Below are 26,519 nucleotides of genomic sequence, written 5' to 3' on the forward strand. Positions count from 1 at the left end.
AAATCCCCACCTCTCACCTAGCAGCCCCTACAGTGCCATGACTAAGAGTTGGACTCCAAAATTAGACTCCATTGAAGTTGCCACTAGTATCCGACTAAGCGCCGGAGTTCGTCAGCGCCGGGCTGAGGGCCTTGGCAACTGGCCTGCTCAGCGTCAATGGAATTTGGGTGTTCTTTCAAACTCCTCCTATTGCCAATAAAAGGGTACAGACACAATCCATATGGTCACAGAACATGTATAATGAGTTTTGAATTGCCTCCTGCTGCAATCCCTCGCAGTACAGCTCAAATCTTTTCCTTGGCCCATGGTCCTAATTAGGAAGTTATCTCGCATCAGTGCTCGGCGACTCCCGGCGCGACTCTTAGTTATGAGTCAATTATCGGAGTCAGGACTCTAAATCCGACTTGTTCCGAGTCTGCCAGAGTCGAGTCGAGTTGCCGCATCACTAAGCGCTCGGTGCAAACCCAGTGACCGCAGCTGTCACGACGGGCAACAGCCCAGCTTGGAAGCCCGAAAACGCGTAGAAAAAGCCTGTCAAAGGTGTCATTTTTGGCAGGTATTTTTCCAGGGGAGAAAAAGGGCAGGAAAGGCGAACTTTTATGTCAAGTTTGTGTGTGTCGTAGAGTATCCTGAAAGGTGACGTTTTGGGCGAATTTTTTGGCCCGACAGACAATAGAATTCATAGTAAAGGCAATAGAGCGTGTATAGTATGCGAGTAACAAACAAGTTAGTACGAGTGATAAGTAACGCGCATTATTGAAATGGGCACCAAAGGTCTCTTTATCAATCCTTTTCGGCACCCCGTAAAGCACCCGGAAAAATTGCCCATTTTAGTGCCTTTTTCACACGCGCACAAAAGGCTGCAGAAAAGGCACCTTTGACAGGCAATTTCTACGAGTTTTCGGGCTCCGAAGCTGGGCCGTTGCCCGTCGTGTGTATTAGATTGGCCTCCGTGGAAGATAAGATAACGTCCCAGAATGTCCCCGACTGGTGCGCGAACGAGCCTTGGCTCTGAGTTCAACTCATCCTCTTTCCATTCACAACGTGACATTCCTCCCTCTACAATCACTGCGATAATACCAGTCTCAATGGAGCCAGCTCCCCCTCCGTTTCCTGAACTTGTGTCGCGGATCATTATCATCTCAACTCTGCTGCACCACGCCGTCCCCGCCACCACCAGGTCCCCTCGGCTCAAAGAGGCTCAAATTTACCTCATCGACGTATGGAATGCTCTCGCGTTCCTCCTAGGCAGTGTTAGAACAGAAGACCAGGTCGCTCACGAGGAGGTGGTGGCTGTCTCGGGAACCGTGGAAGCGGGGGCCATAACTGTGTTCATATCGCGGAACACCGACTCGCGCGAAGATGCCGTCTCGCCGCGAGTGTTTAGTTCTCGTGACACTAAACCAGGCTGGGACATTCTAAGCCGGTCATTCGTTTCGATCCAGAGGTGCGTTTCATTCACCTCTCCAGTCCATTCGCTTAATACCATCAACAGAGATTTGGACTTTGAAACCCACATTCAAGACGTTCTCCACGTCATCCGGTACTTTTCCGCCCCCCCGGAAGATCGCAAAGTGGCGTTGAGCAACCAATGTCTCTTCACCTTCATCGTCGGACGTTCGTACTCCAAGATCCTTTCTCGCATTGAAAACGGCGACAGGCTGTGGATGGCCAAGAGCGCGGACGCGAAGAGCGAAGGCGAGGAGTTTGCACAGGGCAGGGACGGCGCGCAGATGGAGATGGACAAAAAGGGCACGCCGAAGAAGGACAAGTCGAAGAAGGGCAAGCAGGTTGAACGAGCCCAACCGGTTCAGGAGGGCGACACGAGCAAGCAGGGCACGCAGAGCAAGTTACGCAAAGACGCGCCGAAGGGGAAGGGCAAGCTGGCTGAACAGGCTAAGGGTGAACAGGCTGAGCCGGCCGACCTCAATACGAACCACCCCACGACCCACGTCTACCACATCCTCTGTTCCACCCCGCCAACGTGCATCCCTCCCGGGAGAAGCTTCTCGTTCCCCAGCAACATGAAGCCCGACCTGGAGAAAGCGGGTCTCACACCAACTGACTCCAACCCGTCGGGCTCGGAACTCACATACTCGGTTACGAACGAGAACGCGAGCCAGTGGGCGAAGGTGGTGATGGACTCCGTGGGACACATGAGGGGAATTCTGAACGACCTGCACAAGGACAGGTCGCTCTCTGGCTTCGCCCTGTCGGACAAGTACAACTCCTTGTTCAATGCAATGCACGTCTTGCGCAAGGTCCTCGCTTGCCGCGACGTCGTCGAGGCCCTCCTCAGTCCCAAAGTTGTTGCCGGCCTCCGTGCCATGCGCGAGCACGCCTTCAAGGTTAGGCGACAAAAATGCGAGGTGGAAGGTAAGTGCCTAGACCGTGGTTTCGTGGATGGACTTGTCTGATCTGCTTCCAGAGATCATGAAGAATGTTTCTGGAAATACAACAAACAACACGGGAGCCACACAGCAGAGTACATGTCTTTGGCATACTCTATTTGACCTGCAGTTTACTCACAAACACCTCAGGCGCGACCGACGCTATCGGGACAGGATCCGGATCTACTGACGACGAGGACTGTGTGTGTTTTTCATGACATATCTTCACCGACCGAGCTGACGATAGTCGGTTTAGTTGCAGAGGCATTTGCCAACCCCAACGAGTCACCGGGGGACCAATTCATCCGTTATCTGAAAAATCTCTTCATCCCCCTCACTGTCATGGAAATCTTGTTTAGATTTTCCCGTCAACGCTCGCAACACTGGAAGTGCCCGGTCGAGGTGAACGCAGTCTATGTGAAGGACACACCTGCGAAGTTCGAGTTTTCGCAACAGTCACACCTTCTCGAAGAACTCAAAGGGTTGTGGAAGAAGGCGTTTCCTGCTCGCTCCCGCCTTCCCGATCTTCCTACGGTCCCTGGGGACTTCCCGTTTACACTGGAGCAGCTTTGGAAGGATGGGTCTGCTAGAGCGAAAGTGCATGCGGAGGCCCTGCTTATGGCCTACGCCCTGTTGGTGCATGGAGGAGAACTGTCACAGAAGGCGCATGACCTAATACATTCCGTGTTAACAGTAAGCGACAGTGCTCGTTAGCGGTCGATCGTTGACACATCTCTCCCATCCAGCACGACGAAATCACGATCGGCGTCACCAAGAAGAGCTGCTTCTGCTGTTCTCTTCTGGCGGAGGTGATCGCTGAGCAGAGTTCGTCCTCTCCTTCGACGGCGCCTGTCAAAATCGTACTCCCTGGCACACATTCCACGGTCTTCCCGTGGTGCCCTCCGCCGGGTCTCCCAGAAGATGTGTTGACAAAGATGGCGAAGCGCCTGATGGATGCACTGAAGAGGGTTCTAGAAGCCGCCGCGCGAGGCATTCCATCTAATCAAACGACGCCTCTGAAAGCCATCATCGACCTTGCAAGTGAAAGCTTTGAGGACCTCCGAGACATGTGGGAGGACGTCTGTGGCCCCCTCGACAGTACAAAGACTCCAAAGCCGCTTTACAGTTCTTTTTTTAAAGTACAGTAATGACACAATGGGATGGGACCAGCCAACGACGAGTCGTGCGCCAGGATTAGTCCATCCAATACCCTCCCCGCCCCAGAACGCACCCCGTCTTCCTCCCGATCAAGTGCTGCGGATGCCCGTTGCTTCCCGGCACCCCCGTGCTCAGTGCGTACACTGCGACCGCATCGAACGCCGAGCACGATCACCGCGTCCGCGATCATCATGCGCTGATGGAGCACGATCTCCGTGAGCCGCCGCCTGCACTCCTTATCCTCCCTCCTCCCGCTCGTGCTCGTCGAACACGTCCTCCTCCTCGACGTACGGTAGAGCAATGAGCTCCGGGCCGCGGGCGCGTCTGCCGCACGCTCGGACCACGTCCGCATCGCGTTCTACGGGTCGAGGATCGTCGGGAGCGCGGGCGCGGACCCGCTGCGCTTAGAGAGCGTCGGTCTGGCTGAGGAGACTCGCGGTCAGCCGAACGCGCGGGCGGCGGGGGCCGGGGGAGGGCTCGTCGTCGACGGAGACAATTTTGTCGTCGGGCGTGTCCTCGGCGTCGCGTAGAAAAGGAAGAGGTGCTCGGGTGATGGGGAGAGCGGGGTGGGGACTCCGTCGTCCAGGTGGACTGGGGCGAGGGCTGCTTTAGGCCCTGCTTTGGGATGGATGATGAACGTATCGACATCAAGGCCGCGTTGAGCCTCTCACTGCATGCTCGACCGGGATCGGGACCGGAAATGGGGACGATGGTTTTGGTGACGGCACGATGGTGTGAGGGATCGATTCTTCGGGACCGTCGCTGCGCCGTGTTGTTGCTCGGCTGAGGACTCAAGCAACAAAAGGCCGTTGACTAGCTGGAGTTGGCCTTCAAGCTTCAAGAGTGGCGACGGGATTCGACGATTTTCCGGCGCAAACTCTGATGTCCTCCAGGTGCGTGTGATTTAGGCGCGAGAATGGAGCGCGTACTGATAGGCATTCTCGTGCAGGCCATGGTCGAGTCGGTTGCGACGGCATGAAACGGTGCATTGAGCAGGATGTTTCGGAGAAGTATCGTCGTGGGTCTTGCACTTGGCCATGCTGAATCTCGCCGGAAATCAGCCGGCGTTGTAACGTATGATCACATTTGGAGCCTGGGAAGCCGGGGTCGTGGTTTACCTCCAATCATCAGTCATAGGACGTAACCACGCAAATTAAGTTCAAGCAACATTGTGATACTTTTGAGATATGTACGACTCGGCGACGCGCAGCCAAAATGTATGCCATTAGAGCTGTAGGAATGAAGAATGAGTCGAGTGTGAAGGTGTGAAGCCGGGGTCTCCTCGAGAGTACTAGCTGCGACTGGAATCGGCATGAAGCGCAGAGACCCACCGTGGTTACCCGGTCTTGACGTGAGCCCTCGGAGTGCGAGGCTGTTCCTCTGCGCTTTTGCATGTGTCCAATGTATAGCTCCACACAACCGCCGGTGAGCGAAACCAAGCTAGATCATTTGGGTGCTGGGCGCGTTCGCGTTCCAAGCAGGAAGACCACACCTCAGTGCTCAGCTTGAAGATCTCCCCATAGCATGTGCTGCCATTTCCAGCTGAGCATGTGTATGAGAGGGTGGGCGGAACGAATGGAGAGTAGTGTGGACGAAGATGTCAAAACACTCCAAAGCCTCACACAGAAGGTCAAATCGCGTGCTCGCCGTGTCGACGGACAGCTTATTCCGTAATCCACGATCTTCGGAAGTTTTGCAAGCACATAAAACACAGAAGGTCCTGACCAGACGCACCCTGAAGGGCTAGATCAAGCCTGCGCGCCTCCGTCGAGCTCGTACAAACTCCCCGCCGCCATCCACGCAAGCACAATCTCCACCCGGGGCCCGTGCAAGGGAATGTTGATGTTGAGCGGTTTCTTGCTCTTGCTTTTCGCGCCCGCCCGCTCCCTCTCGGCCTGCTCCGCCTTCTCGCGCTGCCGCTTTGCGACCGGCGCGAGCAACACCCGCGCCGCATCGAGAACGCCGGCCAGGTCCTGCGCGCCAGGCGACGGCGGGGTTCGGCGCGCTCCCTTTTCTTCCGGAGACGGATCGCGTCGCGAGGAGGAGGAGGGCCGCGGGACCTTAGACGACGAGCTGGAGCCGTTCACGCCTAAGGAAGCGGCGAGGCTGTGCGTGGAGAACGACGGGCCGGGTCTCCCTTCTGCATCCCAGCCAGTCTCGTCGGGCGTCGGCGGGGTGGGCATCCGGGGCGCCAGCTGGCTCGTTGACGGGGACTGGGACGATAGAGGGGACGGAGGGGCGGGGCCTTCGATTGCCAGCGTGTTGCCGCGAGCCCTGGCGCGCGCACGGGAATGGGGCTGAATGCCGTTGCGCCAGCCCCCGGCGAGGCGCTCGAGTATCTCGATGAACTCTGCCTGGGACATTGAACGTGGAGGAAGGAAGACCGGGTACCCTTCGAGTCCGTCGACGAGGGCGGCGGTGCGAGAGAACGCGGTGAGGAGCGCGGGGAAGTCGCTGAGCAGGAGATAGCCGATGAGAATGCTGAAATGGCTCTCGACGAGCAGCGGGTGGTAGGTAGTGAACATTGGTGGGGCGTTTGGCACGGGTGGCGGCGTACTCTGGCTCCCCGGGCGAAGGAATTCGGAGAGGAGGAAGGCGTATTCAATGCGTTGGACGATATCCCTGTCTGTGTACCCAAGGGCGCCTTCAAGCGTGTCGAAGTGGGTGAGGAACTGGCGGTGATCTCGCATGCTCTTCTTCACCAGGGATGTGATCTGCTCACGGAAACTGGGTTCCGTGAGTGCGGTGCGGTACGCCGTGAGCTTCGGGCCGTCGCGGCGTCCGAGAGGGCCGTCCGGGTTGCTAATCTCCACGCCGCCGTATTTGCCGTTCTCGATATAGCAGAGCCTCATCTCCGCTCCATCGATCGAAGGTGCTTTGCGAATGTTCTCGAGCTTTAAAATGGCTTCCTCGATAAGAAACACGGCGTGCTGAAGGTATGCCGCTGCGCGGAGAAAGAGACATTGGGGCTCTATGGGTTCGGGAGCGTCGGGGAGCACGGACGGGTGAAGTAAGATGGGCTCGCCGTCTGGCCCCTCGACGCTGATCCCCTCTAGGACCCCTGCGCTTGCGCTCGTCCCATTCGGTGAGACCTGACCATTGGTCTTGCTTCCGTCTGCCTTCCCCTTCTTTTTCTTCTTCGACCCCTTGGCACGTTGCTTGTCGCCGAGGTTGCTGTTCATATGCGCGGTTCGAGCCTTCCGAATGGACCGCGCTTCTCGGATAGCGTGCGTGAAATCCTTGACAGCAGAGCCGTACTCGTCGCGGAAACAGTGAACGATGCCTCGCGTTCGGTGGAACTCGAGGCGGGTGGGGTTTGCGGCTATCAACTCGTCCAGGACGTGTGTTGACGTGGACTCGGCGAGTTGCCTGGCGAAAAACGGTCATTAGACGAGGGTGAAGCAAATTCAATGGACCATGGGAGAAGGTGGAAGTACGAGCGTGTCTCTTGGGTTTCCAAGCATGAAAAACGGGAGACCTGTCCCTAGACGAGACCCCAATGGGCGCGATGAGAGGTGAGCACATACCTGGAAGGTATCTTTTCGTGGAAGAAGTGGACATATCGCGCGTCCACATCGGTTGGGTCTATAAGTTCCATGAGACTCAAGCACCGCGCGCAATGATCCAAGCGACGCACCTGTTCTCAGCACCCGCTCCGCGATGTCGTCAAACACACTCCCGCCTTGCATCACCATCACGCTCGACGCGATCTCGTCCGCCTTGTATGCTGCCGCTAGCTTCTGCACCGCGAGTGCTCGTAGTCGATGCACGCGCATGGCCGACATCGCGACATTGCGTCCGCCTGCATCTCCAAGCGAGCCTAGGCCATACGACGGCGCGCCCGCCCCCCACGCGCCGCCGCCCATACCTCCACCGCCGCCATGAAGAGAGCCGAGTGCCGCCGCAGACATGCCCGAGCTCGCGCGCACAGAGAGCTCAGAGGCTTCGTCAATGAGTCTCCGTATGTGTGTGACCGAGCGGAACACGCCGGGGTCGATGGGTGGGGGCGTTGCCTTGCCCGGACACGGTGGAGGTAGGAGTGGTGGGGGTGCTAGCGAGGCGAACTGCGTGCATGGCGACCCGGGCGGGGAGTAGTCGCCGAGGCCTGAAAAGCCGCGGTCGCGCTGCTTTTGCGAGGCATTCGAGCGTGGAGGGTGCGTCGGGGAGGGGAGGGAGGGGAGGGGAGGAAGCTTCTGATCTGCCGCAGAGAGCGTAGTAGGGTCGAGATTGAGGAGGAGAAGAGACTCGAGCAGCTCGAGCGGAAGTTGGAGCCATGGACCCTGGAGTACGCTCGCTTACCAGGAGTTTGGCTGGCGCAGAAGACGGAGGAGACGCACATGGTATGAACTGATGTATCGCCAATGCTTGTTGCGACTGATGCAGAGGACGGGTGGGCGATCGTCAGAACTCTCAGTTCCATGCACCTTGCCTGCAGACGGCTCTTTCGCCTTTGCGCCCTTCTTTGACTTCTTTTTCTTCTTCTTTTTCGACGCGTTGTTGTCGGTCGCGGCTGACTCTGCGTGGGGAGCCGGAGCCGGCGTAGGGGAGCTCGATCGCGATGAATGCGTTGAGGGCGGTGTGGGGAGCATTGCAGGCTCGTATTCGTCGTCGTCGCAGTGAGGAAGTCGCATTGCGGAATTAGCAGGGAGGAGGTTGAGGACGAGGATGAGGAGTGAGCGCCAAACTTGGAGCACGGACCGGCCAGCGTCTGCATTCCTCTTTGGGCAGTCGAGAGTCGAGACTCGAAAGCCGGGCCGCCCGCAGCCGGCTGCTTGTGTCGACAACGCACAAAGTCGAACACCCTCTCTCTGACTCTGACTTCCGCTTGTCTCCACGTTCAAGTATGGTCTTCCAATCTGGAATCCGAAAACGCCGTTCTCCCAGGCGATCAAAATGGGCTCTGTGCTCTTTCGAGACCCAGTGTCAAGGCAGACTACGGCTTTTACACGGGTCCCCTTCCAGTACTCATGCCCAACTGACTACTCGAAGTTTGAAGGAGAAACAGCACCCTGGGTACGTGCCTTACAACGTATCTGCCGATCCCACGATGCCTCGCTGAACGTGTTCGCAGTTCTTCATTCGCTGCACCTCAGACTTCGATGCGATCCTCCACCTCCAACTTCCCTGCGTCCTAAACACGATCGAGGCCACCGCGCTCATGAAAGCCGAGATGCTGTCCAATATTGACCGGTGACCGCTGGCTGGAGCTCGCCAACGCCGACTGCCAGCTCGGCTTGCGAGACCAATATCTTCTGTTCGTCGCGTGCACCAGAAAGGCGACTCAATGGACCATCACTGCATTCCAGGGCAAGAAGTCCAAGGAAAAGACTGTTGCGCTCCACCATACGACGGACTCCGAGATCTGTGGTACAGTCGATGACTCTTGGACCCTCACGACAAGCGACGCGCCGCCACCGGGGTTCACCCCCGAGCCACGCTCTGATGGGTTGGACCCGAAGCGTTCCTGGGCACCAGGCCACCCGCTCTTCATGAAGTTCTACAAGATGAAGTGTCGATTCCGTAAGGGAACGGTGCTGACTTTAGTAGCACAAGACGGGCCGCATGTTCTACCACGGGGCGACTCCGTCACCGACGTCGGCGGAAGTCATGCTTCCGGATTCTTGAGCATAGAAAATAACGATCTTGGCTATCACGCCGATGAAGTGTACGGTGTGGTATGAAATCTATCTATCACAAGATGCCGCAACTGGCTGACATAGCGCAGGCTTTCGACCCCGTTGGTGATGCTCTCGATTATATTTTAGCGGTCAGCGCAATCGTCAATGCATTCTCACACCCACTGATGTCAGCCCTCTCTCAGAAGTCTGTCGCAGAGATTGCAATAGCATGTGACAGCGACTTGTACGACATCTTCAAGGTGCGTCCTGTGCTCTTCGCGTGGGACTCTCTTTGTATTAATTGCACGCAAAGGACGGTGGCATTCCGGATTATATTCGTGCTGGGATAATGAGGATCAGGCCTCCTATTTCTGTGGACGAAGGTGGGGTGGGCTCAATCTCATGTGATGTATGCGAAACAAAGATGACTTCAACACAACCTATAAACACCAGTGAACAGCGCGTCCCGCGCCGTACGTGCTGCGCTGCGCTTCTCCCGTTGAATATTGCCAATGCGTGTGTACAGATGGTGCTTCTTGGGATGGGACCAAAATCGAACGCATCGCGGACAAGCAGCTCCGCTCTGGGGACGTTTCCTCCTCTTTCCATACGCTAGCGCTACCAGTGAAGCAAGATTCACACCGCACCCAAATTCCCCACGATCGCGTCCTACCAGCCGCCAGGGCTCATCAGGAAGACGAAGCTGCTTGGCGGCTTTTCGTTCTCACTCTCATACTCGGCAAACCGTGTTTCAGCGCGGTAATGATGGACATTTATGAGATACTGTGCGATTTGGACATACACCGAGGGTTGATTCCCCTTTGCGATCGGGATGTAGATTCACATGCAGCGGAAGCTGTATGCAGCCAGATTCGTAGTACTGAGTGGCTTGGAGACGGCCCCCGGAGAGTAGCTATTGAGGATTTGGATAACCGCATGCGCAAGGAAAGTGTATCGATCGTATCAAGGTGGGAGGTCTGTAGGTCAAGGAGGCAATGCGCAAAGGCTCCAGAGCAACAATCGCAAAACAGCTGGTCGTCGCTCGGCGTGCCGTGCTGGACCGGATCCGTCGATGCGCGCCACGCGTCCTCGGCCGAGGCGCGTATCACGGCCGGGTGCATCCGCTCCTGCCGAGAGGCTGTGGCAACGGATGTTCCCGGCGATTCACTGCTGCTCGGTTGCCGCATTAAGGGCTCTCCATCGCGCCGCGTGGTAGGTCTGTCTCGGTTTTGTTGCTCCTGTGGTTGTGTCTCACTGTGGGGCGTCCGCGAATGTGAACGCGCTCCCGTTTTTGTCCAGGAATCCGTTCAAGTCCTGGTTAGCCGCTGCAAGAAACTCGATCTCACCCCCGCAGCGCCACTACCTCCGGCCGCTCCAAGAGGATGTGCGCCCGACTTTGCAAGACGTGGCAAGTCGGGCACTCCGTAGGCTCGTTCGGGAGGAATCGCTTCCCGAGTGACCCTACTATGGGCGCGTGGTTGAGTACGGCACGACAGAACCGCGCCATTCTGGTTGTCGAGTGTCCGTGTGCCTCGAGCGCCGCGCTCGTGGTGTATTTAGGTGAGTCGAACACCCGCAATCCAAGGAAGTGTTTCCCCGCGTATGCCCTGTTCTCGCGGCACTGTTTCTTCCTTTCCAATCGGACTTCCACGAGGAGGCACTTCGCGAGCGGGCGTTCGTTCACTACCGTAGGTAGGTCCGCCGCCGCCTTCGCGTCTTCGACCACCCGTTCGTTCCACTCGATGCCCACATGCGACGGGCACCAATGGGAGACAATGCGTCTTCGTTCTTCCTTCTCCATACATTCTCGGACCTTCCGGCACGCAATCACGGACACGGGCCGTTGGGTGTGCATGCCGGTGTCCAAGATGGTTCGTAGCATTGACTCATTATCTGCGACCACGTGAATGGCTTCACAGAGCTGCTTTGTCGCGAAGCCCAGTCCCATTTCCTGCGCCATCATCTCGGCGTCGTACGACGTCGTCTCTCCGCACGCAATGCCACGCCGTAGGAGAAGCTTGCCCGACCGATACGCTCGAAACGCCGCGCCACTATGGCAGCGTGGCTTTGGGTATACGCTCCATCCATGAAGGCAACCACAGCGCATTTGTCCGCCATTGCTTCTTCGAGGCGCGGCCAGGCTTCAAGTCCATCTGAGCCTTTCCTCGGGTGCTCAAGGCAGGACGAGAGGTGAGTCCTCCGACTGTAGTGTTCGCTCCCCTATCGGGTAAGCTAATGGCACGCCCAGGGTTCTGGGAGCGCCGCGAGTCAGCGCCGGCAGTCACTGGCGGGAAGCGAGCGTAATCCTCGGCGTGCGAAACTCCCTCCGACTGCCCTCTCTCTGTCCGGGGCCATCCCCCTCGCTCGCTCCTCTCTCAATCCTCTTACTCCTGCTCTGATACCTGGTACTTTCCCCTCTGGTCTCGATGGAATCGGCTGCCCCTCCGTTTCCTGAACTTGTGTCGCGGATCATTATCATCTCGACGCTGCTGCATCACGCCACCGTCCCTGCCGCCACCGCCAGCCCTTCACCAATCTCCTCCTTCTCCTCCTCCACCGCCAGCTCCCCCCGACTCAGCGAAGATCAAATTCGTCTCCTCGACGTATGGAATGCTCTCGCGTTCCTCCTAGGCCCTGGAGACACCAATGACCGGGTCGCTCACAAGGTGGTGGCTGTCACAGGAAATATGGCACAAGGAGTCATCAACACGTTCCTCGTATCGCGGAACACCGACTCGCGCGAAGATGCCGTCTCGCCGCGAGTGTTTAGTTCTCGTGACACTAAACCAGGCTGGGACATTCTAAGCCGGTCATTCGTTTCGATCCAGAGGTGCGTTTCATTCACCTCTCCAGTCCATTCGCTTAATACCATCAACAGAGGAGATTTGGACTTTGAAACCCACATTCAAGACGTTCTCCACGTCATCCGGTACTTTTCCGCCCCCCCGGAAGATCGCAAAGTGGCGTTGAGCAACCAATGTCTCTTCACCTTCATCGTCGGACGTTCGTACTCCAAGATCCTTTCTCGCATTGAAAACGGCGACAGGCTGTGGATGGCCAAGAGCGCGGACGCGAAGAGCGAAGGCGAGGAGTTTGCACAGGGCGGGGACGGCGCGCAGATGGAGATGGACAAAAAGGGCACGCCGAAGAAGGACAAGTCGAAGAAGGGCAAGCAGGTTGAACGAGCCCAACCGGTTCAGGAGGGCGACACGAGCAAGCAGGGCACGCAGAGCAAGTTACGCAAAGACGCGCCGAAGGGGAAGGGCAAGCTGGCTGAACAGGCTAAGGGTGAACAGGCTGAGCCGGCCGACCTCAATACGAACCACCCCACGACCCACGTCTACCACATCCTCTGTTCCACCCCGCCAACGTGCATCCCTCCCGGGAGAAGCTTCTCGTTCCCCAGCAACATGAAGCCCGACCTGGAGAAAGCGGGTCTCACACCAACTGACTCCAACCCGTCGGGCTCGGAACTCACATACTCGGTTACGAACGAGAACGCGAGCCAGTGGGCGAAGGTGGTGATGGACTCCGTGGGACACATGAGGGGAATTCTGAACGACCTGCACAAGGACAGGTCGCTCTCTGGCTTCGCCCTGTCGGACAAGTACAAGTCCTTGTTCAATGCAATGCACGTCTTGGGCCAGGTCCTCGCTTGCCGCTACGTCGTCGAGGCCCTCCTCAGTCCCGAAGTTGTTACCGTCCTCCGTGCCATGCGCGAGCACGCCTTCAAGGTTAGGCGACAAAAATGCGAGGTGGAAGGTAAGTGCCTAGACCGTGGTTTCGTGGATGGACTTGTCTGATCTGCTTCCAGAGATCATGATGAATCGTGTCACTGAAGACACAACAAACAGCACGGGAGCCACACGGCAGAGTACGTATCTTCGGCGTATTCAGTTTGCCCTGCAATTTACTGACGATCCCTCAGATGTAGCCGACGCTGTCGGGATAGGATCTGCGGCCACTGACGACGAGTGTATGTGCTTTTCATGATGTATGTTCACCGACTCCCGAGCTGACGATAGTCGGTTTAGTCGTAGAGGTATTTGCCGACCCCGACGAGTCACCGGGGGACCAATTCATTCGTCATCTGAAGACCCTTATTATCCCCCTCACCATCACGGAAATCATGTTTGGATTTGCCAAACAGAAGGAGTCGCAGACCATGAAAGACCCAGTCGAGGTGAACGCGGTGTACGTGAAGAACGTCCCTTTGAAGTTTGAGTTGCCCCAGCACCCTGACCTTCTCGGCGAGCTCGAAGAGTTGTGGAAGAAGTCATTCGCTACTCGCCAGGCTCGCCTTCCCGATCATCATACGAGTCCTGGGGACTTCCCGTTTACACTGGAGCAGCTTTGGAAGGATGGGTCTGCTAGAGCGAAAGTGCATGCGGAGGCCCTGCTTATGGCCTACGCCCTGTTGGTGCATGGAGGAGAACTGTCACAGAAGGCGCATGACCTAATACATTCCGTGTTAACAGTAAGCGACAGTGCTCGTTAGCGGTCGATCGTTGACACATCTCTCCCATCCAGCACGACGAAATCACGATCGGCGTCACCAAGAAGAGCTGCTTCTGCTGTTCTCTTCTGGCGGAGGTGATCGCTGAGCAGAGTTCGTCCTCTCCTTCGACGGCGCCTGTCAAAATCGTACTCCCTGGCACACATTCCACGGTCTTCCCGTGGTGCCCTCCGCCGGGTCTCCCAGAAGATGTGTTGACAAAGATGGCGAAGCGCCTGATGGATGCACTGAAGAGGGTTCTAGAAGCCGCCGCGCGAGGCATTCCATCTAATCAAACGACGCCTCTGAAAGCCACCATCGAACTTGCAAGTAAAAGCTTTGAGGACCTCCGGGACACGTGGGAGGACGTCTGTGGCCCCCTCGACAGTACAAAGACTCCACAGCCGCTTTACAGTTCTTTTTTTAAAGTACAGTAGTGACACAATGGGATGGGACCAGCCAACGGCGAGTCGTGCGCCAGGATTAGTCCATCCAACACCCTCCCTGCCCCACGAACGCGCCCCATCTTCCTCTCGATCAAGTGCTGTGGATGCCCATTTCTCTCCGGACCCTCTACGCTCAGTCCGTAAACTCCGACCGCGGCGTCAAGCACGATCACCGTGCCCGCGAGCATCGTGCGCCACTGGAGCACCTGGTCCGTGAACCACGGCTCGCGTGGCAGTATACGTCCTCCGCCTGCGCTCCTTCCGGTTCCCGTTCCACAGCGCACGTTCGTCGAGCACCTCCCACTCCTCGACGTGCAGCATACGATGAGCTTTGGGCGCACGACCGGATCTCCTCCGCCTCGTAGTCGTCGGGGTACACTCTGACCATGTCCGCATCGCGCTCTACGGGCCGATGATGGTCGGCGGCGTGAGCGCGGACGCGCTGCGTGTAGAGGGCGTCGGCCCCAGTGGCTGAGGAGCGCGGTCAGCGAGACGCTCGGGGGCCTTGCGTGACTTGCTCTGCGTGCCCTGCTTGCTCGTGTCGCCCTCCTGAACCGGTTGGGCTCGTTCAACCTGCTTGCCCTTCTTCGACTTGTCCTTCTTCGGCGTGCCCTTTTTGTCCATCTCCATCTGCGCGCCGTCCCCGCCCTGTGCAAACTCCTCGCCTTCGCTCTTCGCGTCCGCGCTCTTGGCCATCCACAGCCTGTCGCCGTTTTCAATGCGAGAAAGGATCTTGGAGTACGAACGTCCGACGATGAAGGTGAAGAGACATTGGTTGCTCAACGCCACTTTGCGATCTTCCGGGGGGGCGGAAAAGTACCGGATGACGTGGAGAACGTCTTGAATGTGGGTTTCAAAGTCCAATGTTCCTCTGTTGATGGTTGTAGAAGTTCACGCAGGTACGGGGGAGGGAATACGAAGCTTGATTAGCGCTGTATGCGCGCGCGCTGTAAATAGTACATGACAAGAACAAAGATCTAAGAGTATCGTAAGGCGTGATAGACTGAACTAAGAGATAAGGAACCACAAAGGTATCATCCGAACGCATAGCGTAATCTAATCTAATCGTAGCTGGCGCTTCCGCGCGTATCTTCAACACTCCCCCTCAACTCGGCGTCTGAGAGGATCCCGAGTTGCCGCCGCAGCATGTGGAAGCGATCGCGTGGAAGCGGCTTCGTGAACATGTCCGCGACATTGTCCTCCGTAGGTACGTGCTTCAGTTTGATAGTACCGGCTTCTACGCATTCGCGAATAAAGTGATGCCGGATGTCGATATGCTTGGTACGCGCGTGATGCACGTTGTTCTTGGAGAGCGCGATGGCCGAGAGATTGTCCGCATTGAGGTCCGTCGCGTCCTCCTGCTTCAGATACAGCGCCGCGAGAAGCGCGCGCATCCAGATCGTGTGTCGCGCGCAGTACGAGACCATTATTGCGGGTCTGCATCACCGTTTTCGATGTCAGAGCCGGGTGCTAACGCGCTGGTGACGGCTGCTTGAAGGGGTGGAGGAGGCAAGGGGTGCAGAATCGGGTGGGGATTGAGCATGAAAATCTCGGGACAGTCAATGTACATCGTAGTGAAATCATTGCTATGGTACATGGTGTGTGTGGAGTGTTGGATTCGAGCGGGTGTCCGCCGGGAGGGCTGAGGGTATAAGCACCATGGGGATGTCCAGCCATGGGGATGACAGGATGGCGAGGTGCCGCCGAGGAAAGTCATCGCAGTCTGCGGGTATGCTGATCTTGAGTGGGGTGCGGCCTCTTGGTCACGTCAATGAGAGCCACTGAGGTCCGCGCGACGACTTGTGTGCGTCCTGCGCACAGCTCTTCACGCCCAACCGCGGGCACGCGCTCGCCGCCCACCTCGGCGCGCTCAAGCTCCTCGCGACGATCGACACCGCCGTCGCGGACGCGGACGCGCCCGTGCGGGGCGCGCTCGAGCGCGAGGCCGGCGCGGCGCTCTTCCGCAAGCACAGGTTCGACCCGCGCGAGCACCGCACGTACGTCGAGCGTGTCTTCGGCCGCTTCGCCAACGCGCCCGTGCGGGATGACGAAGTTGCGCATGTCGGGCGCGAGCCGCTCGGGAAGCTCGCGCGCGCGGACAGGCTCTTGGGCCCGTACGAGATGGCGCGTGGGCACGGGCACCCGACGGAGAACCTCGCGACGGGGATCGCGGCTGCGTTCCTGTACGACGTGCCGGAGGACGAGCAGAGCAAGGAGCTGCAGCGGCGCCTGAAGGACAGTGGGGCTTTGGAGGTCGTCGCGGAGGTGACGGAGTACGAGGTAGGATCGGATGAGCACCGGGAGATCGTGGGTGTGTACGAAGAGCTGCAGCGCAAGCGCGTTCTCACGCAACACCCACGACGATGGTGCGTACTTGAACGACAGCAATGGGGAGCGTGGATCTACTGTCATCGCCGTTGCTGCAGCAAGAGACGTCACGTTTGCCGACAAGGAAGAGCCTTCCGTCACAGTCTGTGAACATTGAGGAGCACTATTAGCACCCTATATACATGTGCATCAACTCACCTACACAGATTGTGAATGCCAGTGCAGCGCGCAGGAGTAACCAGAGCGTGCGGACATGGCGCGCGGGTGAGTTACGGGGAGGCGCCCGCGCGCCCAGATGTCTGCAGAGTGCTGAAAGCGCGATTTTTCTAAGTCCTTCAGGTACGACTTCCTTTTTGAGCGGTCCTGCCAAACGGGCGACCAGTTTGACCAGTCGGTATGGGATTCTCCTTGCCTTTCGAACTCCGCTGTTCCCATCACGCCACATAGATATCCCCCCGATCGGGAGAAAGGTGAGGAGAATCCCGACCGACTGGTTTGCGAGTCTAGAGTCGGTGTTCCGCGATATGAACACAGTTATGGCCCCCGCTTCCACGGTTCCCGAGACAGCCACCACCTCCTTGTGAGCGACCCGGTCTTCTGCTCCAACGCTGCCTAGGAGGAACGCAAGAGCATTCCATACGTCGATGAGATAAATTTGAGCCTCTTTGAGCCGAGGGGACCTGGTGACGGCACGGACGGCGTGGTGTAGCAGAGTTGAGATGATGATGATGATCCGCGACACAAGTTCAGGAAACGGAGCGGGAGCTGGTTCCATTGAGACTGGTATTATCGCAGTGATTGTAGAGGGAGGAATGTCACGTTGTGAATGGAAAGAGGATGGGTTGAACTCAGAGTCAAGGCTCGTTCGCGCACCAGTCCGGGACGTTCTGGGACGTTATCTTATCTTGCATGGAGGTCAATCTAGTATTGGCGTCTACCGCAGCGCGTCCAAGTGCTGTTTTCCTCGTCTGAGCGCTGCTGTATTCAGCCACCCTTCGAACCCCTCAGTTTTCTTGTCGCACAAACGGGAATTCATTACAAGAAATTTCCACCCCTCGGTCTTGTCGTCGCGAGCGAGTGGCAGGTCTACCGCACGCTACACAAGTCTTGAATATCGAATTCAACCGCACGGATTCGGCGAAGAGCACGCGAGGATATGCAAGTCACAGCAGTCCCCACTCAATCATACGTCTGACTGATTTCCGGCGAGATTCAGCAGGGGTGGCCAAGTACAAGATCCATGACGACACTTGTCCTGCTCTATGTACCGTTTCATGCCGCCACGCTGCTCTCGATCATAGCCTGCACGAGAATGCCTGTCAGTACCATGCGCTCCACTCTCGCGTTTAGATTACACGCACCGCAAGGTCGCTGGCGTTCGCGCCGACAACCTCCTTGATCTTCTGGCCGCTCTTGAAGGCGATGAAGGTGGGCAACTGATCATCGGCGACGCGCGTCATGAGGGGCACCGGAGACGCAGCGTAAGGAAGAGAAAACACGCACCGCACGGATGCCGACCTCCTCCGCGACATCCGCCGCCTCGTCGATGTTGACCTTGTAGAACTTGGCGCCCCCATCCTGGCTGGCGAGCTTCTCGAAAATGGGCGAGATGTTCCTGCACGGGCCGCACCAGGTCGCCCAGAAGTCGAAAATAGCAACGGTGTCGCCGTTGATCTGCGTGTGACCTGATCAGCCTCGAGTACGTGGCCGAGATCAGCTGGGGAAGCCGCTTACGATGTCCTTGAACTCTTGAAGGTCCTTTACGGCTTGAACCATGGTCATAGTCGGATGTAATAGGGGGATAGGAAGGTGTAGGTGGTGTGTATGGAGGAGATGGTGCGGCCTTCAAGCGGGGCCGTCCGGCTTTATTGGACGGCGAGCAGCAGAGGGGATTGCGTTCCTCTCCGGATCCCTGATCGGCCGCAGGACTGGCCTTACGTCCAGTGCACGCGTCGACCGCCGCAAGAGCCGGGGGGCGCATGTCTTGACACTGCCGCTCGGCGGCGGCGGCTTCTTGCTCGCGACGTGGCCGCTGCTCCTGTGCTGCATCTCCGTCGTCCCTGTGTACCGAGGCCACCCTGCGTGGCCAGGGTGTCCGGTCTAGGCGGACAGACCCGAGATCGTCGACGGCAGACGACGAGACGATCTGCTAGAAAAAAATCGACGAAGGCCTGCCTTGCGTGGTCACGACGAGATGCGCGAAGTCCACTGGGAGCCCCTGTGGAGCCCCTTTGATCGCGTGTCCGGCGCGCGCACAGCGAGCACGGCCCAGTCCTCCGCGAAACTGGATGTGGGGACTATCCACGAGGCAGAGCACGTTCTCTCTCTGATGACGTACGGCTGTCAGGGATCAAGGGGCACATGGAATACAGCGCTGCGCACCTGTCGCCAACGGTCGGCGGAATGGAAGTCCTCACAACCTGCAGGAATTGATGCATGATGTGGAGAAACTAGCGGGCAGAAAGGGGCTCCGCGCCGGGAGCGCCCTGCCACAATCAGCTCTCTCCAGAGTTAGCAGTCGGGGACTCACCTCCCGGCCTGGTGGACGTCATGAGAACAACCTGCACCAAGGATCAGTGAGCCCCGCTCCACGCCGAGGCGCGTACCGGCGCCGTGGGGGTGGTGGACCAGTTCAACGAGCCACTCCAGTAGAGCCTTGAACACCCGAAGAAACACTCGGATGAGCTTGACGCCTGGGTCGAGGGTCAGCTGAAGCCGTGCACGTCCCGAAGAAGCGATGGTGGACTCGGACAATCGCGCCGCGGTCGTTCACGGATGGAGCCCTGTATCCAAAGCTGCGCTGCCATAGATGGTGGCGCGAGGCTCAATCGTCCAGCTGCTTTCGTGCCCGTGGTTGCGTGCCAGGGTGTCCGGGGATGGACGAACGGAGACGTGTCGTCTTCCACTGGTGCCCATCACACTGAGCATCGAGTGGACGAAGACGCGAAAGCGATGGCCGACCTTCCTACAGTAGCGAACGATCGCTCGCTCGTGCACGCGAAGCACCTTCCCGCGGTCCAACTGAAGTCCGATGGGGCAAAGCAGTACCGCGAGCAGAGCGCATACGCGGGGAAGCACTTTCTGAGACTGCGACTGTTTGACTCACCTAAGTACACTGCGAAAGCTGCGCTCGAGGCACACGGACACTCTAAAACGAGGATGGCGCGGTTCTGTTGCCGCGTTGTACTCAATCACGAGCCTACCATGACAGGACCGTCGAGTCACGACCACGAGTCCTGCGGAGAAGGTGTTCGCGGCGCGGCAAGTGGAGCCAGCACTCAGGGGGAGTATATCCATCCCAATGTTCGGCTATACAAGACGCTAAAGCCCGGTTGTGCGAGAAGATAGGTGTGTGGGGGGAAAGAGGAGTACTTGAAGTTAGATGTTCGCCGCTGTCACCTGTGCTCCTCGAGCGCCCGTGGCGACCAGCTCCGACTTGGGCGTCGGCGCTCTCTTGAACCTGAACGACCCACCATCACTTGTCCTTCGCTCCTTTGCAAGTTCTCTCGCACATGTCCTCATACCGCTCCTTATCGATTTTTCGTCAACTTCAAAATGCGCGTCATTGTCGATGATGATTTGATGACCGTGAGCAGCACCTCAGTCTCCGGCGGACTTACTACAACCCCGACGCGACCCATAGCATATGGGACCCGCACTGGGTGCCAGGTTATCTGATCGTTCTTGAAGATGAAGCGTTGGTTCGGCTGGAGCAAGAGGCCGATGCAAGTGGCGCCAGTGGGACCACATGAACTACCGAGGAGCGACGACGAAGGCCACGGTGGTGGTGCCAGGTGAGCGCTCTCAGTAACACAACACGAGCGATGGACTTTAAGCTGTTCCTCTTGTCGGGGGGCTTCAAACCACGAGCCTAGGCCTGCCGCGGGTCTGCTAGTGACATAGCGCTGGTTGTCCTCTGGGTCGTCCATGGTTGCAAAGCCAGCGCTGGAGCAGGAAGCAGGCAATAGAAACAGTAGTGTACGATGCGACGCTGGCATGCTTTCGCCCGGGTCCGCCAATTTCCATCATTTGTTTCGAAATTTCTGCGTCGCTCGCGTCAGGTCGTGCACGCGCGGTGGGAATTTCCCGAATTTCTCCAATTTTCGGAGCATTCGTGCTTGTTCCTGCTCTCGTGCATACATAGCGTTGGAGTTGATCGGACGATCATTTCGGAAACAGCTATGAATTGTAAATCCCCAGTCCCGGGGCTCCGGACGACGGCTCGCTCTCTTCGATCCTCCCGTCGTGCCGCACTCCCGTCGACCTGCTCCCCAGGTCCGGCAAATCGGGCCACCCCGAGATTCTACCTCGTCCCAAACCCCAACCTCCATGGCCGAACATTTGATTCGAGTTCAATGGGGCTCTCGCGCAGTGGGGTTCCGCCGCGACGACGTCGAGGTACGCAGTTTTCCTTCACGATCTTACGTCGGCTGTTTCATTCCAGACGAAACACCAGTCCGTCATTGCGAAGGCAAAGAAGCACCTCCACAGGAGTCGTACGCGCTATCTGGCAACATCAACGGCGTCCGGATGGAATTATCCGACGACATCATGAGTCTCTTGCCTCTCGGGGAGGTTGTCCTACTTGAGAAGCTCGAGCGCGAATCCGATGGACCTCCGTGAGTAATCTGTCAAGTGATCTTCAGTTGCCCATGATCCATGAATATCTCCATCCATCAACACAGTAGTCCAATTCCAGATCTGGATGAACGTGCATCGTCCGAACAGAGTTGTGTAAGCAAGCTTTTCGTGCATGGGTACGTTCCTTTTAGTCATTGGAAGGCCACTACTGTGCGCATGGCTGATACATGGACAGGTTAAAAGGGAAAACTTTCACAATCCGCAACGTTTCAACTCTTGCCGACGTGGAGAGGCGCCTTATGAAAGAAGGCATTTCATGCGATGGCATGAGGCTGACATATTGCGGCCAACGGCTCGAAGACAGACATCCACTGTCGTTCTATGGCATGCGAAAAGACTCCACCCTTGATTTGACCCTCCCTCAAAAGGGCGCACAGCCTGTCATTTACCTCTTACCCCCATATCTAAACCCCATACCAGTCGTCGACGTCTCCGTTCTCCTCGTCCCCCAATGGCGCTTTTCCCAAAGTTATCCCCTCGCCGACACCAAGCTGATCGCCGACTCCGGGAAAGAACGCGTCGCCTGGTCCGTCTCCGCCCGCCACGACGGCACCCTCGTCGAGCTCTCCTCCGGCCTCGAGCTCCCCTACCTCTTCTGGGAGGCCGAGCCGCGCCACGGCGTCCCCTCCTCCCCGCCCCCTCACCCGCGGCGCGCCTTCGTCGGGCACTTCGACCCCGCCGCGCCCACGCTCGACCGGACCAACGCGGTCTGCCTCCCCTTCGCCGGGCTCCTCCCGTACCTCGACCGCACGCTCACGCCGCCGCGCGCAGCGTCTTCGTCACCCACCTGCTCCCGCGGCTCTCGAAGGCGCCGTTCGTCGCGCTGCGCTTCCTCCCGCGGGCGGCGTACGACCGCGCGGCGGAGCTGCGCGTCTCGGAGCCCGCGCCGGACGTCGTCACGCGCGTGTTCATGCTCTTCCGCGGCGTCCCGGAGGCGGAGGTGGACGCGCGCAGGGGCGCGATGGACGGGGGCATAGACTGGGCGGAGGTGGTCGATGTGCCGCATGAGGCGACTGACGGGGGCGCGTTCAGGGTGCTAGAGTGGGGTGCGATGAAGGTCCTGTGAGCGGTCTGGGATGGCGAGTGTGCTCGCGTGATGTATGCGCCACGGCCCACGATTCGCTCGAGTATCGGTCCGACCGTGTAGCATAAGCCATGATTCGTTTCGTTTCGTGTCGGTGCGCATCGATACCGACAGCCGGGCGGCAGAGACGACCGAGTCCGGGAGCAGCCTGATCCCCACCACCGACTTGAGCTTGCGCTGTTTGCGGAAGAGACACTTGCACAGAAAGGAGATAGAGAAGACAACGCACAGCGAAGCTCACACCAGGCACTCGGCTCTCACCAGGCACTCAGCTCTCACCAGATACAAGTAACAAGTCATTGATACAATTGCGTCATGATGGTCGTAAAGGCATGCGAAAGCTATGGAGGGTGGCAAGAAAGTACTCGAACCGTGGAGGGCAGGAAAGCAAAAATACAGAGGACAGAGCACGCGCGCGATGCAGGTATATGCGTGCATCATGGTCTAGGGAGTCACCATCTGGTATCGTACAGTCATTGACGGCAGCAAGGGCCCGTCGTGGTCGTCGCTTTCGTGCATTTAATGTGTCGTCACATATGAAGGGTCGGAAGACGGGGATGAGGGGAGAGAGACGATGAGCACGAGAACGAGCAGCGTCCGGGGAGACAAGAAGGTCGGGGCGCGATTATAAGTCCAATACAACGCTTGCACACGCCACGCACCATGAAGCTCCCCGTAAGTCCCAACTAATCCTTGCCCACGCGCCCCAAGAGCTCTGACAACCGCCCCGCCGCGATACTGTGCCTCTTCGGACTTTCCACACGCACGCGCATGTGCGAGGCTGAGTGGGCCAGGTCGTCTTTGCCGAGGACGAGAGAGAATCGGTTGTGCATGCTCGAGCCGTGTCCGTGCCCGCGCCCTTGTCCGGCGAGGCGCGCCGTGACCGGGTTCGTTTGCAGCGCGATGGCGGGAAGCGAGAAACGCTTGTTCCTGCGGGCGGTGTTCTCCTTCTCTTTCTCCTTCTCCTTGCGCGGTGTCGGTGTGACGCTCGTCCTCCCGTCCACACCGTCGTCATCCGCCACAAGCGTCTCCCCACCCATCGACGCCGCGAGGGTTTCTCCGCCCATAGATGCCGCCAGCGCATCCTCTTCACGCTCGTCCGGTACATCATGGGTCTCGTCCAACACGGAGTGGGTGCTGAACCGTGAAGCCCGTGGTGAGCGGGTTGGGGAGCCTGCACGCTCCTGGAAGTCTTCCAAGATCTGGATGTAGCTCTTCGGCCTTGCAGCGGACTTCATGCGCACCGGAACGGCCGGCGGGGAAAGGGGGGCGTCGCCATCGGGCTCGAGCTCGTCGTCCTCATCGTATCTGGGGAACGATCGGTCGAGGTCGATGGCCATCAGTGCTGACGCGGAGTGAGACACACCGCCGCCTTCAGCGGCCAGCAGGAGACAAGGCATGGACTTGAGGCCGGAGAGTGTGAAGTGGCCGTGCATGGTCCCAGCGGTGACGATTACATGGGGTTCCGAAGGCTGCTCAACGAGGGGGAAGACGGTGTCATAACACGAGTCGCACGCGCGGGCAGACTTTGAGTCCTTGTCTGAGTCGACAATGAAGAACGTCTATATTGCAGAGGGATTGAATGGAGAGAACGGTGTGGGGGGAAGCAAAAAATACGCACCTTCCCCGAGCAGCCGCCACACACGCAACGCCCGCAGAGGCGACAGTGATGCCTCCGTCTCCTCCATCCAAAGGTCCTCCCACACCGCATGCAGCTCTCTGTCTTCCCATCTGGGACCCAAACCGCGGGCACGAAGTGCTCAACCCTGCCCCGCTTTGGCTTGGTGTCATCCTCAGGCGCATACGGCAAGGCCTGTAGTGTTCTCCGCAGGTGGTTTGTCGATGCCGACGACGTCAACGTCGAGTTGAGCTGCATCACGCTCAACGACACGAGCAACGACGCCTTTGCATTCCGGATCGCGGTCACCCACTCATCTCGCTCTTCCTCGTTCGCTGTCGCGGCGGAAGGAAAAAGACCAGTCAGCGCTTCCGACACCCGCATCAGCAATGACGTCAACGTCTCACCTCCGTACACCGCAAACGACCGATGCGGGCTCAACAAGTCGAAACCATACTCAAGTCCGTCCCCAGCACAGGTCGTGCTGACGACGACTTCAATGTCGACGAGCTCGACATGACCTCGGTAAACCCAGCGCTCGTCGACGCCGGTACTGGCTTGCCGCTTCTTCCGTGGGCTGCCATTCAGCTTCAGTTGAAGAATGGACTGTCGGCGGCGCATGGCGTCTGCTTCGTGGTGCACATCACTACGAGTGCGCGAGCGAGGGCGGTCGTTGCCGGTCGCCAGATTGAACACATCGACGGTGGGTGAAGTGGAGAGCGCAGCCCATTTGTCGGAGAAGCCTTCGCCGTCGGCGCTGGAAAGCCAAATGAGACAGTCGGAAAAGAGGAGGAATTCGCGCTCGCGCGGAGACGAGCTCTCGAGCTGGAGAAGAGGAGCGCGCCGGAGGAAGGTACGGCCGGGGGAGATGAGCTGGAAGGGGAGGTTCGAGGTGTTGCGTTGGAGAGCCAGAAGCGAAAGGGTCTGGGCGTGGGTGTGCAATGATGTGTTCAGAGACATGGTGACTAAACCGCATAACGGTCAGCTCTCCGATGGTCTGTGGAGCAGTACCCAGATGTCGGAAGAGACTGAGAACTCACTCTTCGACACAAGTGTATGAACCGCCGTCAACGACTGATACTCCGGATCCTCTTGATCGGTGCAGCTGATCATATCCTTAAGGAGAAGCAGATACCGTGGACACCGTTGAACGATGGTTAACAACCAGTCCCTAAACTTGAGTCTCCCGCACTTCGGATCCGCCTCCTTCTCCGCAATGAACGCAGAGAATGCTGAGTTGTTTCGCAACAGAGCCGCATATGACGCAAGTGCATCAGAGAAGGAGCTGACGAAGGGCGTGTACAGCGAAAGGTAGGGGAAGTGGGCTAGAAGCACAGGTGATAGCGGGGGCGGAGCATAGTGAGCACGAGTGTCGGCGGATGTATTGAGGAAGTCGGTGAGAGCAGCGTAAAAGGAGCGGTGTAAATTCCAGATGTCGATGAAGTTGGAGAAGATGGAGGTGAGTTCCGCACGGGTGAGCAGCGGCTGGGAGCCGTCGAGCGAGGCAATGATGGGAGTGAGGAAGTGCTGGGTATATGCGCAATTCGCACGTCAGGGCGCCATCGTACGACGGGACCATGATAAATCACGGCACGTACCGAGTGGATGAGCTCGAGCCCGTCGAGGTAGGACCTCTCCGTCTCGTAGAACTCGGTGATGACCTTGCGCCGCTTCGCCTCGCGCTGGTCGTCGATGACTCGACTCTCCCTTCTGCGTACCCCTCGGCGCGCCGGATCCAGCTGGGAGGTTGAAGGACGTGACTTGGGCCCGTGGACAGCATTCCGAATGACGACTGGAGTCACGGGCACGGGCCCAAGCAGGGGACGGGGTTCGGGGAGGGAGTCGAACGAAGCGGTTGAAACAATCGACTGGCGGTGGATGAGATTGGGTGCAGAAGGTAGAGAGATGCGGCGGAAGGGGAGATATGTCGACCGCTGCTGGGCGAGGTCGAGGGCAGATGGGCTCGGTGCGATGTGGATGTCGGGGCCAGAGGACGGGAAGTCGACCATGCCGGCCGGGGACGAGGACACTGTGATGAGTGAGAAGAGAGCAGCCCGACTGGCAGAAATCACGCACGGCGGTGAGCCATATTTGATCCTCAGCCGAAACGCAGCAGAGACTGGCGGGGGTCTGGACGTCGAGGTCAAACCCGCGTCCGCCGCCACCGTCGTCAGCCACATTCCCAAGCGCTGCCCAATTCGGCATGCCGTTCATCCAGTCAGCCCGGCCAGACCACAGGAGACCACTCGCTCAAACCCCTATACCACTCGTTCAATGTTTCAGACTATGCGAAATCCTCTCAACATCGTTCATCCATCCGAGTCGGAAGCTTTTCTGCGGTCGCCTGCCATGCATTCGGAACGAAAGCAACACGCCGTTACCCACTTCACGATTACACGTTCTGGTACATGACGAGCATATAAGAGTAGAGACGTATTCACAGTAGACGTAAATCCGAGAGGTTTCGAAGGACCATGATCGGCGGAGGTGCGAATATGGACTTGAGCTGACGGCTATACCCGGCCTGGCAGACAGAGTCGAAGCCCGTCGTGACTTGTGAGGTCAGGTTTCGACGAAGGCTCGAAGTTTCTTGGACTCGGGTTCGGAATGTAGTCCACTGATTCAACGGCGAAGTAATCCGTAAAGTGTGGTTGGACGCCTAAACCCGCATACATGTCCTGATCGTAACAACCACTGTACGCAATCAAGCCTGTATGTCGCCGATTATTTCGAAATTGGGT

The 26,519-nt window shown here is 58.1% G+C and overlaps 11 protein-coding genes across 11 annotated transcripts; 7 read left to right on the top strand and 4 right to left on the bottom strand.

The window, feature by feature from the left end:
* Positions 1-3,151: 3,151 nt before the first annotated feature.
* BXZ73DRAFT_21943 (uncharacterized protein) lies at positions 3,152-3,427 on the top strand (the record flags this gene model as incomplete). The annotated part of the gene is made up of 1 exon (XM_048017633.1): positions 3,152-3,427. A coding segment is annotated over one exon (276 nt), but the record flags the coding sequence as incomplete, so codon positions are not given.
* A 1,869-nt stretch (positions 3,428-5,296) lies between these two features.
* BXZ73DRAFT_54801 (uncharacterized protein) lies at positions 5,297-8,137 on the bottom strand (the record flags this gene model as incomplete). The annotated part of the gene is made up of 4 exons (XM_048021225.1): positions 5,297-6,917; positions 7,076-7,133; positions 7,186-7,828; positions 7,886-8,137. 4 exons carry the CDS (start codon positions 8,135-8,137, stop codon positions 5,297-5,299), a joined length of 2,574 nt encoding a protein of 857 aa, XP_047872627.1.
* Positions 8,138-8,441: 304 nt separating this feature from the next.
* Positions 8,442-9,929, top strand: BXZ73DRAFT_106522 (uncharacterized protein; the record flags this gene model as incomplete). The annotated part of the gene is made up of 6 exons (XM_048016640.1): positions 8,442-8,561; positions 8,620-8,738; positions 8,821-9,223; positions 9,274-9,315; positions 9,370-9,426; positions 9,843-9,929. 6 exons carry the CDS (start codon positions 8,442-8,444, stop codon positions 9,927-9,929), a joined length of 828 nt encoding a protein of 275 aa, XP_047872628.1.
* A 615-nt stretch (positions 9,930-10,544) lies between these two features.
* On the bottom strand, positions 10,545-11,171 carry BXZ73DRAFT_19511 (uncharacterized protein; the record flags this gene model as incomplete). Its single annotated transcript, XM_048017584.1, has 1 exon — positions 10,545-11,171. A coding segment is annotated over one exon (627 nt), but the record flags the coding sequence as incomplete, so codon positions are not given.
* A 421-nt stretch (positions 11,172-11,592) lies between these two features.
* BXZ73DRAFT_81600 (uncharacterized protein) lies at positions 11,593-13,664 on the top strand (the record flags this gene model as incomplete). Its single annotated transcript, XM_048023531.1, has 5 exons — positions 11,593-11,996; positions 12,045-12,928; positions 12,981-13,040; positions 13,095-13,142; positions 13,192-13,664. 5 exons carry the CDS (start codon positions 11,593-11,595, stop codon positions 13,662-13,664), a joined length of 1,869 nt encoding a protein of 622 aa, XP_047872630.1.
* Positions 13,665-13,705: 41 nt separating this feature from the next.
* On the top strand, positions 13,706-13,987 carry BXZ73DRAFT_25804 (uncharacterized protein; the record flags this gene model as incomplete). Its single annotated transcript, XM_048017718.1, has 1 exon — positions 13,706-13,987. A coding segment is annotated over one exon (282 nt), but the record flags the coding sequence as incomplete, so codon positions are not given.
* A 1,795-nt stretch (positions 13,988-15,782) lies between these two features.
* On the top strand, positions 15,783-16,673 carry BXZ73DRAFT_106525 (mannitol-1-phosphate 5-dehydrogenase; the record flags this gene model as incomplete). Its single annotated transcript, XM_048016641.1, has 3 exons — positions 15,783-15,836; positions 15,929-16,473; positions 16,661-16,673. The coding sequence occupies 3 exons, from the start codon at positions 15,783-15,785 to the stop codon at positions 16,671-16,673; spliced, it is 612 nt and encodes a 203-aa protein (XP_047872632.1).
* A 1,034-nt stretch (positions 16,674-17,707) lies between these two features.
* On the bottom strand, positions 17,708-18,217 carry BXZ73DRAFT_106526 (thioredoxin; the record flags this gene model as incomplete). Its single annotated transcript, XM_048016642.1, has 4 exons — positions 17,708-17,737; positions 17,797-17,871; positions 17,939-18,109; positions 18,170-18,217. The coding sequence occupies 4 exons, from the start codon at positions 18,215-18,217 to the stop codon at positions 17,708-17,710; spliced, it is 324 nt and encodes a 107-aa protein (XP_047872633.1).
* A 1,062-nt stretch (positions 18,218-19,279) lies between these two features.
* BXZ73DRAFT_19005 (uncharacterized protein) lies at positions 19,280-19,636 on the top strand (the record flags this gene model as incomplete). Its single annotated transcript, XM_048017573.1, has 1 exon — positions 19,280-19,636. A coding segment is annotated over one exon (357 nt), but the record flags the coding sequence as incomplete, so codon positions are not given.
* A 1,128-nt stretch (positions 19,637-20,764) lies between these two features.
* BXZ73DRAFT_81603 (uncharacterized protein) lies at positions 20,765-22,142 on the top strand (the record flags this gene model as incomplete). Its single annotated transcript, XM_048023532.1, has 5 exons — positions 20,765-20,833; positions 20,927-21,054; positions 21,121-21,192; positions 21,252-21,812; positions 21,848-22,142. The coding sequence occupies 5 exons, from the start codon at positions 20,765-20,767 to the stop codon at positions 22,140-22,142; spliced, it is 1,125 nt and encodes a 374-aa protein (XP_047872635.1).
* A 704-nt stretch (positions 22,143-22,846) lies between these two features.
* Positions 22,847-25,787, bottom strand: BXZ73DRAFT_54829 (uncharacterized protein; the record flags this gene model as incomplete). The annotated part of the gene is made up of 6 exons (XM_048021228.1): positions 22,847-23,125; positions 23,183-23,722; positions 23,782-24,113; positions 24,186-24,743; positions 24,819-25,305; positions 25,377-25,787. 6 exons carry the CDS (start codon positions 25,785-25,787, stop codon positions 22,847-22,849), a joined length of 2,607 nt encoding a protein of 868 aa, XP_047872636.1.
* Positions 25,788-26,519: the final 732 nt, after the last annotated feature.

The sequence above is a fragment of the Epithele typhae genome (assembly GCF_022376455.1).
Source record: "Epithele typhae strain CBS 203.58 chromosome Unknown BXZ73scaffold_85, whole genome shotgun sequence".
NCBI classification, from domain to species: Eukaryota; Fungi; Basidiomycota; class Agaricomycetes; order Polyporales; family Epitheliaceae; genus Epithele; species Epithele typhae.